Source organism: Cyclopterus lumpus, chromosome 1 (genome assembly GCF_009769545.1).
Source record: "Cyclopterus lumpus isolate fCycLum1 chromosome 1, fCycLum1.pri, whole genome shotgun sequence".
NCBI lineage: Eukaryota > Metazoa > Chordata > Actinopteri > Perciformes > Cyclopteridae > Cyclopterus > Cyclopterus lumpus.
This window is the reverse complement of record NC_046966.1, coordinates 11,046,122-11,058,424: the sequence shown is the minus strand read 5'-3', so window position 1 is coordinate 11,058,424 and position 12,303 is coordinate 11,046,122. Positions and strand designations below refer to the sequence as shown.

The 12,303-nt window shown below is 40.8% G+C and overlaps 1 protein-coding gene across 1 annotated transcript; it reads right to left on the bottom strand.

Moving 5' to 3' along the window:
- Positions 1-9,190: 9,190 nt before the first annotated feature.
- Positions 9,191-11,362, bottom strand: inab (internexin neuronal intermediate filament protein, alpha b). The gene is made up of 3 exons (XM_034534936.1): positions 10,325-11,362; positions 9,739-9,863; positions 9,191-9,552 (listed from the first exon to the last, which is right to left on the bottom strand). The coding sequence occupies exons 1-3, from the start codon at positions 11,360-11,362 to the stop codon at positions 9,267-9,269; spliced, it is 1,449 nt and encodes a 482-aa protein (XP_034390827.1). The 3' UTR covers positions 9,191-9,266.
- Between the last annotated feature and the right edge of the window lie 941 nt (positions 11,363-12,303).

Sequence of the window (12,303 nt, the reverse complement as noted above, 5' to 3'; positions counted from 1 at the left end):
AAACATATATATATATATATATATATATATATATATATATATATATATATATATATATATATATGTGACTGATGCAGGATTCCCCCATTCGTCGTTACAGCATTTCCGGGAATTAGGAAGGAGTTAGAGATTATAAAAATGTGTTTATTGTCACATGCACAACAATTGATTGATCAATTCTGAATGGTTATCAGTCGAAGGTTGGTTCCACAGCAGATAATACAAGACCCCACCTTTATCTCATGAGGTGCATGTGTCACTATTGTGTTTGCACCTCACAGAGAGGGGGAAGGGGAAGTCTCTGCTTCCCCCTTGCAGTCTCAGCTCCCCTCCCAGCTGCCCTGCGCACTCCTGGATGTTTGAAGACTATATTTATACCGTGTGGAGCAGCATGAAAGCTTTGTCAATAAGTCGGCCTCTGGAGGCAGGTCATCTTTATTCCTCCTGCCTGACAGCCTGCAGCCCTTTGTGTGGGGAAGGGAGTGTCCCTCTGTGTCCCCACATCCTCTGCTGCACATTGCTACTGAGGCAGTTTAATGCAAGGTACATCATAGAGTAATCTCACACTCAGCGTGACACTGGATGAGAGGGCAACTTCAAAAGGGATATTGTTTGTAATACAGAATGTATCCTTGTTTGATGACAAGGAAAACTCACCTGCTGATTGTTTTCGTGGAGCTAAAATAATCACAGGATCCTGAGAAGCTGCTTAAACCTTTTAACTATTGTGTTGTTGGTGAGGGGGCTTTGCACTAATCCTCTCGAAGATAAAGATGAAATCCACTCCACAAATTAGAACTTTAGAGAAAGTAGAACGGGCAGTGAGTGCCTTAAGATTTCTGAAGCTACACTTTTCCATATACTTTTGTATATGTGTGTAGTGTCTGCTGGATGTGTATATTGCTATTAAGAGATATATACATTAATTGCATCAGTAATGATAATCCAATATTATAATAAACAGTTTCATGAAATGGGTATTTCAGCATAATACATTTAATTAATAATTTGAAAATTCATTTTCTATTGGTATACTTTAAGTATATTGTATAGAAATATGTTGTATTTGTGATATTGCTACTTGTACTTAAGTACTGTAAGTAAAAGATCTGAATACTCCCCCACCACTGATGAATGACGAGTCAATGTGATTTAACAATATTAGGAAAATGGTGGAGAGAATATTAAATATTTCTGTATTAGTATAGGAACACATTGAGCAGATTTGACCATGCTTGTCTTTAGTAGCATTAGCAACAGTAGGGAGTTTTTTGTTGTTGCACATTGATGCAGCAAATGCAGGAACACCTGTGAGGTTCAATGTTGAGTGCCTGTATTGTTTTCAGGTCTGAGGAAAACAATAGTTGCTTTAAATATTTCTGTAAAAGTAACTATTGCTTTGTACCAACACGGGCCAGAAAGCAATGCCACCTTGACCTCTTTCCTGGAGGTATATTCTGCTTCTCAGGGCCACGGTACAGATGTGCATGAAAGACATATGATGGATTACCTGCAGCTGTAGTGTACAGACACACACACACACACACACAGTCCTAGACATTGAGACCTTAGGCCTCTTGGTGTGCCTATGTTAATGGGTGTGCATGTGTGGCGCAGTTTGCAGTCCTTCAATGATTTATACCCCTGCAATGCTGCTGAGTAGAAGGTGTGGTGGGAGCCATTCAGGGAGATGCCGTGCTGTAAAAGCCCTGTTATGAAACAGCCCTCCCTCCTCATGCTTTAAATTTGAAGAGTACTTCAACTTTCTATTTTGAGTCTCTTCTTAGCCACTCTGCCCCTTCCTCATAACCATAGAAAACACACAAGAGTATTACGAGGCAATACAAACACATGAATACCAATATCATCTGTACAAGCACACTCCTTACTGACTGTGGGAATTGCTCCTTTTCATGTCATAGCCTTTGCTACCTTGAGGTATAAAGGGGATTGTGTTGAGGGAGAAACATGTTTTATGTTCCGTCTGGTAATAATTGTGTCTGCGAGGGGCTGTGATGGTGGTTGAAATGAGAATCAAGAAGCAGAGCGAGGGGGCCATGGCCGTAAATGTCACCTGTTTGTCAGCTTCTTGGGATCAAAGCCATCACTCTTAACTGGACTGAAGCGTCGTCTCTGCAGACATTTTAAAATGTGAATGTGTGAGACGCTAAACAGGGAGATGATCACATTCCTTTTTAATCTTCGTCCAAAGTTCTTCAAGTCTAAAGGCCTTTTCAGACCAAACGCAAATAATTCGCAATAGATTTTATTGGACATCGCCACAGTGTCCAATGTCATTATTCTGTATTTCACACTGTCACACAACAACAGACATAGATCATGAAGACAGTGTGCCCAGGGTGTTGTGGACTGAAATGAAACGTCTGCACAAGTTGAACATGTTTCAACTTGTGTGAAACATTTGAAGGCATGACTATATAAATGAACAAGAGAAAAAAGGAGAGAGTCAAGAGGACAATTACAATTCAATCAGGGAGAGACCAGTTAGATAAAGAAAGGATGCATGTTTATTGTTAACAGATGATATGAAATGATGAAGTCTCAGAGTCTTTGGCGCTTGGACTCTCCGGGGAAATTTGCAATTGAGGGCTGACGGCCCCGATCAGCAACGAGATAGACCCCCCCGTGAAGTATGGTCTTCCTGTCTGAACTTGCGCTAGAGCTCCATTTGGTTGGTTTGTAAAAAAAAATACTACTTCCAATAGAACCGTGAATGTTCCTAGGAGGCTCGCCAAATCCAACAATCAACTGGATTTTGGGGAAAATGTGCGAAGCCAATAACATCACCTTGACTTCTTCTCCACACTGTCGCAGGTTCCTGGTGGTCAGTAAGATATGTTTAAGTTAACTGCCCAATTAACCAGTGTATTGTTTTCTATTATAAATGTAATAAAAGTTGCCGTGTGTAAATATGCCTAGCTAGCTGTTTATCCTTACAGACCTTGCTTTACGCTATGCTAAACTAGGTAAACACAACACTGAGCTTGCACAGAGATGAAACTGCTATTAAATGAGATAATTTCCCAAAATATCCGAATATTTCTTTAAACACAGGCAGCCAGGTGCATTTTAAATGCATCGTTGCTATGAATCATTTTAGCAGTTGACTCAGCGACAGCTGGTGATGTGTTCTCTTTGTACCTGTAATCAAAGTGTTAATTTGTGAGTTGCTGCTTCTGTTGCCTTGGAATCGGTTGGTCCTGCTGTGCTTCAGCAGCCATGATGATTTATACCTTTCAGAGAGGCAGTTTGTGGTCCACCGGGCAGACAAATAGATCAAAAGACAGGAATATAAACGGATACAGAAGGCAGATAGCAAACATTATGAAGAGCAGATGAAGAACACATTTAAGACAATGGTACATATGACTAAAAATAGTTTGCTGTTCTGTTGGGGAAATGCACTTCAGAAATGATTTGGGGTTAAGCTATCTATTCATTCTGTTTCCTTGCCTCGCAAAAAGCACTGAGTCAATTTGAGGTGGGTGATGTGGCTTTCTCTATAAACCAAGCCATGGCTGGGATTTTTTTTTTCTTGGTGCTAATAATAGCAGAAACAGAGCCGGTAGAGCCAGACAGAAAGAGAGAAAGACTGAAGGAAAATGTTAAACAGAGGGGGAAGGTCACAGCTCTATTCTGGACCCCCGTCTAAGCTTCTCTGAGAATGTGATAGTAGGGGTATTCAACCTGAGAAATAATAATAATAATAATAATAATAATGCATTTTAATTTATATAGCGCTTTTCATAATACTCAAAGACACTTCACATAATTAAAACATCCTAAAAGCTAAAAATAAATAAATAAGAATAGTTAAAATACAGGTAAAACAAATAAAACAAATAAATAGGGACTTTGAGTCGCTCGGACCCTGATAAGAAAACAAAAACAAACAATCACACATTAAAAGCAGTTCTGAACAGGTGGGTTTTGATTTGCGATTTGAATAAGGAAAGATCAGTGCAGTCTCGGATGAGTTTGGGGAGAGAGTTCCAGAGGGAGGGGGCAGATATAGAGAAGGCTCTGTCACCCCAAATACAATTACTTTAGCTGTAAAGTGCATCTCACTAATCACAAAATGGTCACTGTTCTTCTTCAAATTTGTTCAATATTCAAGAGAATTCAATTTAGGTGTAAAGATTTGATTTGTCGAGCAAAGGTTAACTTACTTGATCTACTTTAGATGTGTTATATGTTTTTCTTTGACTTTGTTCTTCAGTAAAACCAAATGTTGGCCAGATTAGAAAATGCAAACTGATAAAAAAAAGAAATACTCTATTTGAATACAGGAAAGGAGTACTACTTGTAGAAAACTACATGCATATGCATGCTGCAATAACTTTACACCAAAACACAGAGCTGCCCTGTATGTGATGAATGCAACCCTATAAAAAGGCACGTCACATCAGGTCTAGCTGTGGTGAAATATGTGTCTTTCCTCAGATGTGGAGAAGTGTGATTCATCACTTCCTGTAGTGATTAAACATATATAATAGAACCCCATCGTTACACAGGAAACGTTTGATGAGATGTTAAAAGGTAGGTATTTTTAGGTTTCAGCTGGCTGCATCAAAAGGTGGAGAGGGAGGAAGGTACATTGATAAACTGATATGTGCATCATAAGCAGTAGTACTGAAGCTCTGCAGACTGCTGTTGATGCACTGGAGGAACTGTTGAGATAAATATGATAAAAAAAAACATTGAAAAGCCTTTCAAAAATGTAAAACCCCATCAGCAGTCATAAATGCACATCCTCTATTATATCTAATTAACAATAAAGCATTGCTGAGAAATAATACGTTTTACTTCCAATATGTGATGAGTTAAAAGTAAAATCTCTTTCATTTATCCTTGTTACTTTCCTACAACTGTCAAAATGTTGCAGAGATACAGTCAGTCATTTGAGGAAGAAGTGCTGTTGGTCCCTATTCAGATGGGACTCGTTATGTTGGAGGAGGCCCGGGAGGGGGCAGGAGTGCAGCAAAACAAGTCCAACCTACAGGGATGTGTCCTTAGAGTAACCTTGTGCTGCAGCGTGCAACCGCTGACAGTATTAACACATTAAGATATCCATTTAGATGTTGACATTCTGGATTATAAATCTATAACAAGGCAATGTCCTCATAAAACTCCAGCCAATTACAGAAATCCATTTTATATTAGCAATGTCAGATTATGGTATATATTCCATGACAAGAAAAGGTCAGCAATTGAGAAAAGACACATTATAGATATGAATCAGTTATTTCTCTTTCACACACACTATCTGATATTTTCTAGATAAATGGTGTATCTAAAGATCACAGTGTACCTTCTGTTCTAAAATGTTCCTTCAGCTCATTTGGGGGTGAGAGGTCTGTGCTGCTGCTGCCTAATCTATTATAGAGCAGCTGAGCCCATCCAGGGCTTTCTATTCAACATCCAGCCTGCAGACTGTGTCACAGCCTCTTGAGAGAGAGAACAAAGAGAAGTTGAAAGTATGAAAATGTAATCCAAAGCTGAGCTCGACCTGACGTCGAAAAGAGCGCTCTTCAAGGTACCATGAGGCATTAAAGGCCAGAAGAGTTGAAAGAACAGTCAGAGAAGTGAATGTGACAAATGGAATAATTAATAATCAAGAGCTCAAAGCTTTAAAAAAGAAAAAAGATTTCTCTGATCAGTTTTTTCGATTTTCAACGATAAGCGTTAATAACTTATGTTTCAGCTCTCAAGACAGCTCTATTCTGATGAGTTGAAAGATTACATGTAAGATAAGCTTTGTTTTATTTAGAGCTTCTTCTGTCTTTTTTTCTTGTCCATCATTAGTAAATTATCAAAAGGACTTCACTGCTGCCTTGTCGTTCAATACCTTAATAGACTTAATAGACGTTTGAAGTCATGCTGTATCCACATCATGCTCCAACAAAAAGCATCTACTTATTTCCAATGATATTATAAAATAAATTAAATTAATAAGATATAGCATTTCATAATGAGCATATAACATCATTAGGCCATGCCAATGTGACCATTCATTTCCTCTGCTGCAGGTGTGACATTGTTAGAGGTCAGAAAGAGTAAATCTGCTATCATTAATCTTAGGAATTAAATGTAGGCAATGCACATGTACGGAAACATTGAAGAATATTATTTTAAGGCCATTAATAACTAAGTTACATCTATTTCTCAGGAATAAGTAGTCAGCATTGTATGTCTGCAAAAGATGTTTTCCTGGTCTTTCTTCTTGTGCTGCACGGATTAACTGGGATCACACCACAAAACCTAGTGCATAATTAAACCTGATTGAACATAATGACTGATTTCCAAGATTATGAAGAGCCTGCACTGGTCTGCATGACCTCCGACAGTCGGCAGACATTATTTCAAAAATGTGGAAGGGTTCAGGATTCACATCTTTTTTATCTTTATTGATATGACACATTAGATATATAGACACAGCTGAAAGCCATATGAGCTGTTGAATAAAAGAAATGTGAAAAAAGACGACAGTAGTTTGCAAAAGTCAGTCAGCATAGTTGTATCAGTCAGCAGGTGGTTAGCTTAATTTAGCATTAAGATCAGAGGAAACAAAATCAGCCTCCCAGTACAACTCTCAAGCCTCTTTGTCACTTTGGGGGCAACTGAATAAGTTGTAAACAAAACAATGACAATAATAACACCTTAAGTGTTACAGCTGGAAAATGATGGGTCTAATTTGGATTACTATATCATATACTGCTGGGGGACTTTGCCTCTAGGAATCAGTCAAATCTATCGTAATAATGTATTTGTTGATTCAATTAATTTTGATAATAATAATAATACTATTAATTTGAATCTTCAAAATAAACAGTAACTTCCAAATTAATGCAGTGGAGTAAAAACAGTACAAAAAAATATTTCTCTCTGAAAAGGAGTGGAGTAGCATTAAAGTAGTACACAATGAAATCATGTGCAGCCTCCATCATTTCAAGTCTTTATTGAGTCTTATTATATGGTGTCAAACAGCAATACATAGGAATAACATCAAACAGAATTACATGTTAACTACATTCGATCCCTATGCTTTTGTAGCCATGGTAGCTCTAATAAAGAGATAAGAATGAGTACACACCATAATGAACAGAATCATACACATCACACACATGGCCAGAAAAAAAGCTGCTGGTGTTTTAAGGCATTTCACATCCTACAGTTATTTGTTCTATCACTAAATCTTTATTGGTGGTTTCGTACTGGTGACAAACTGGATTTTCTGAAAATGCTTGATGGTTTTCTTTCTTCCCATGAAGGGATGTTGCATGTGTACTTAGAAAAGTGTGGCAGTGCAGTAGTAGTAGTAGGAGGAGGGACATGTATTTCTTCAGACACCAATATAAAGATAAAGGCTTGATGAACCATTCATCCATTGTTATAGCTGTGTTTGAGAAAATGTGGCTTGTATTTTTAAGTTCTTGTACATTTCTTCAGCTCTACACTGGATCTCAGTGATCTAGAAAACAAGACGCCCAACTTTCAGGTTTGCTGCCCCCTACATAATTATAATAGGCCACTGTGTAGAGACACAGACACACTCACTACAGTACTAAAATACCGATCACAAGCCTCAAGTAAAACATCGAGAAGGCAACAGTCTGCCGTACAATCAGTAGTTTTTTTGTTTTCATCACATGTGCAGTTTGTCAGGGTGTGGGTGGCCGTGACCAGCAGCAGGAGAATAAGCTGTGTTACAGTCGGCAGTACACAAGCAGAAAAAAAACAAGCAACAGGTCTCTCATACTAAGAGATTTCTAGTGGTGAGTTATTGCTACAACAGACATTTTGTCCAGTCATGGCCACAGTTATTCAAGCATGTGGTGGTCTAGTGGCGTCTGTATTTTGAGCATTGATGGAATGGTTTTCTTCTGGCTGAGTGATATGGTATGAATTCTGGTACTCAAATGTGCTTCAAGCATCATCGGTGGCACAAGGGAAATGGTTTTGAAGATGCATTCAATTCATCACACCCAGGTGGATCATAGAGGATCTTGTAGATATGTGCGATGTATGCTGCATTTTTCCTCCTTTACAGCATCTTTGCTTCACTTTCCCCTGTAGCTTCCAGAGCATAATGTGCAAACTGTTCATCAAATTTGGTAGTTTTGATATTTAAGTGCATTAAAGTGGATTTTTACTCCTTATCTTCATAGCTTCGAGGCCTATCTAAGTCACATCCTGCAGTAAAAGTTATAACCTACAGGCTTACAAGCACGTCTATTACAGTTATGAATGAGTGTTGTGCATGATGATGCTCAGCACGGTAAATGGTAAAAAGGAAGGCATTAGCCAGCCTTTTAACAATGAAATTGTGTCAAATAAGCAATGGGCCGATGGATTCCATGCAAGCATGACATCTACATACACCATGCAAATTATGGTTGATTAATACGTCCGTTTTCTTCTTTGCTTCAAATCTCTTTTAAATACTACGGGAATCCACGTTTGAGAATGAAACTTTACTGGGAAGTTAGAAAGGAGGTGGAAGAGGAGAATCTTCCATACTGTTGTCATGCAGAACTGATTGGACTGCAGTCAAACAGGGATCACATTTTTTCCCCAGGTATACATTTTGCTTATGAACTCTGACTCGGCTCAGTAATACACTGTCATATACCATTGCTTATCTGATCTTGTGCTTCCTCACTAAACAGGTTTTGTTTGTGGACGCACACACCATGCTTCCATTGGAATGTGTTGAGAGTAGCTCACCGCTTGTGGTGGTAGTGAATGACCAGAGTTGTTATCTACGTGTTACAGTATCACATATTGAAGTAACATCAGCCCAAAGTGTGACAGACCAGTTGAATATTATATTATACTATAAGACCACACTTCTGTGAGAAATGCTACCTACAGTAAGTGCTTGCTATTGTTTGATGTTGAGTGTGTGAAGGAGAAAGAGAGAGCACAGATGCACTGTGATTTTGTAAAGAGTGGCGGTTACAGTAGAGTTATATTGAATTTCCTTTGGGGAACACACGTGGGGGACAAAGGGGACAGGGAGGGATAACCTCACGTAAAACAAACATCCCGCACTCTACACACTTGTGGACATCCAACACGCAAAAGTGCTGATGAAAACCAGCATGATCTTAATATGCTTATAATAAGGAGCTATCATCTTAGATACCCACAAGTGTAAAGGCTCAGAGTTTGTTTTATTATGGGAAATGAAAATTGGTACGGGTTTGCAGGGTAAAGGGTGAAAAACAAGCTTACAGTAGGCTCTAGTTTTTCTGATTGGTGGCAATGTCGCTGGGGTCTTGCTGCTTCTCCGTCTTGTTGGTAGTGGTGACCACTGTCTCCTCATACACTTCACGCTGGGACACCTTGCCTCCAGACTTGCTCTGCTGCTGCTGGTCCTCGTCCTTGCCCTCCCTCTTGGAGCTCTTGCCGGAGCTGGTGTAAATACGGCTCTGGTAGTTGTAGCCTTGCCCAAGACTTGCGCTCATGGAGGAGCCAGGATAGCTGATCCCTGTCCCGATGCGGGTCTCCTCCCCTTCCAGTAGTTTCCTGCAGCGAGGACGATGGAGATAAGGGTTTAGATTGGATAGAGATAACATAAAGATAATGGTCAGGAACAGCATTCAGGAACAATGCAACATTTTCCCCCACTAAATGCTCGTAGCTTAGTGTTTTTGAATTCCATTTGGTTATCTAACTGATAATGTGTGAGTTGTCTTTGAGAGAAGAACTTACCTGTAAGCTGCAATTTCAATATCCAGTGCCATCTTGACATTCAGCAGATCCTGGTACTCCCTCAGGTGGCAAGCCATCTCGCTCTTAGTGGCCCTCAGCTCATTCTCCAGCTCGACCATATTGTCCTAAGGACAATAGAACAAGAAAAGAAAAGTAGGCCAGTGTTCAAGACAGTCTGTGGTCACATTTCTTGCAGAGGAGTAATGCAGTGCCCAAACAGAGACCTCTGTCAATCATAATGTTAGCCACATCGCTCATCCCCATTGGTTAATATCATATCGCTCATCATTTATCAGCATACTACGTTGACATGTTTTTTTCTAAACTGTATACTCACAGTTGGGAGGGATTAATCCCAAACCACACTAAAATGACTCATTTAGAGCGCATACACGCAGTGGGCGTTGTCCGATGCAGCTGCTGAGCGCGCTGTCCCAGGGGGATGAGTTTCAGCACCACGGACAGAGCTCAGCTGCTCCTCATATTGTTATTGTTATTCATTTCAATTAAAATAAACTTGAATGTCTAGAAATAAAATGGCAGATTTTCTAGAAACGCGGTAAACGAGTCATTAAAGGGTGATTACCTGGTAGTTTCCAATCTCCACATTGTGTCTATCCTCCATCTCCCGGATCTGCTTTTCCAGAGACTCGTTGGTTCCCCTAAGACTCTCTGTCTCGATGGTCTTCGACTGCAGCTGCCTCCGGAACTCGTTCAGTTCCTCCCTGCTGGCGCGGATGGCGTCATTACTCCGGGTGGCATGCTCGGACAAGTCGGCGAACTTGGTCTTGTACCACTCCTCGGCGGACTGCATGTTCTTGGACGACATGGACTCGTATTGGCCTCGAATCTCCTTAAGGGCGGAGGTGAGATCCGGCTTGGACACCTCCATCTCAACAGACACCTGGGCAGCGTGGATCATTTCCGTCAGCTCGACCACCTCCTCCTCGTGAACCTTCCTGAGGAAGTTGATCTCGTCCAGCAGAGATTCCACCTTCTTCTCCAGGTCCAGGCGAACCATGGTGGCATCATCCACATCTTTCTTAAAGGACTTGAGGGTGACCTCCGCGTCCTCCCGGGCACGGTACTCCTCTTCGTATTTTCCCCTGAGCTTCTGCAGGTCATCTTCAATACAATCCCTCTCGATCACGAGCTGGGACTTCTCCCCGTTCAGCTCTTCGAGCTGCGAGCGCAGTTCACGGATCTCTTGTTGGTAAAGCTCGGCCAGGCGGGACGGTTCGGTCTGCCGCTGGCGCAGAGCAGACAGCTCGGTCTCCAGCACTTTGTTATGCTGCTCCAAGTTGCGCACTTTGTCGATGAACATTGCAAAGCGGTCATTAAGCCCCTGCATTTGTTCCTTCTCATTGGTGCGGACAATTTTGAACTCATTGTTGAGGACGCTGCTCTGGGACATGTCGAAGGTCTCACCAGGCATTAGGCGGGTGGACTTTCTGTTGTACGAGGCCATGGATGAAACGTTGCTCCGGGACCCAGAAGAGGACCGGTAACCTCCCCGGGAGGACACATTCATCGTTGTCCTTGACGGAGAGGACGCATAACGGGGAGATTCCCCGAAAATCTTCCTGTAGGAGGAGGAGGAAATGGCTTCAGATCCGTAGCTCATCTTGGCTTGAATGTAGTGAGAGCAGAGCAGTGGGCGCGTCTCCTTTATATAGGGGGACCAACCCAGTCACTCATTAATGCCCGATGGTTACATCCGGATCCATTGGTTCCACATGCCTCAGGTAGCCCAATGCATATGCCAATAATTGCTGAATGTTGTGCTCGAGGTGAATTTCCTTATTAAAAACACAATTATTATATATCTACAATAATATGTCCATTGGTCCAGATGTGCGCAGTTGATATTGTTCTTTGTGTGGAGCAGATGGAACTGTCCTTTTTGGCGCAGTGGTGCATCAGTGTGTGATGCTTGTTGCACATTTACACATTAAACGGAAGAATCGTACTATAATTATTTTTCCAGAAAGCACATCTTTAGCTCGTATATTAGGTAACCACTATCACTGTTTCTGTATATCCAATAAAGATATTAAGAACCGAGAAAAGACTTTCCATTTTAAGATGAAAAACCCGCATCTTGTGTCAAAGTATTGGCTTTGAGGTTGCACCTCGGGACTTTAGAGCTGAATCTTTAAAAAGAAAACAAGTTAAAGATCTTAATTCATATTCATTGTTGCTTTTTAAATATAAGTAAAGTTAAGATAGTATCAGTTTCGTCTGGTGTATATTTCATTTTGCGCAGCGTCCCTTGAAAACAGCATCCCACTGACTGACCTTTGCTGCCCTCTGCTGTCAGATTGCAGAACAGCAAGCACACGTGAAAACGACATTAGCTGTGAACTGACATGGGTCATTGCGATTTTGCCAAGAAGGGAGCAAAAGGCAAAGACAAGCCGACAGTCAGGTTCAGACAGTTATCTGATTTGCATTTTCTAACCGTTTCAGGTGAGACTCACAATATACTGGTGCAGAATATTCAAATGTGGGCCTCCGAGATGCCCCACAAGAGGAGATCCTTTCTGCCTTTCACTCGAAATCTGT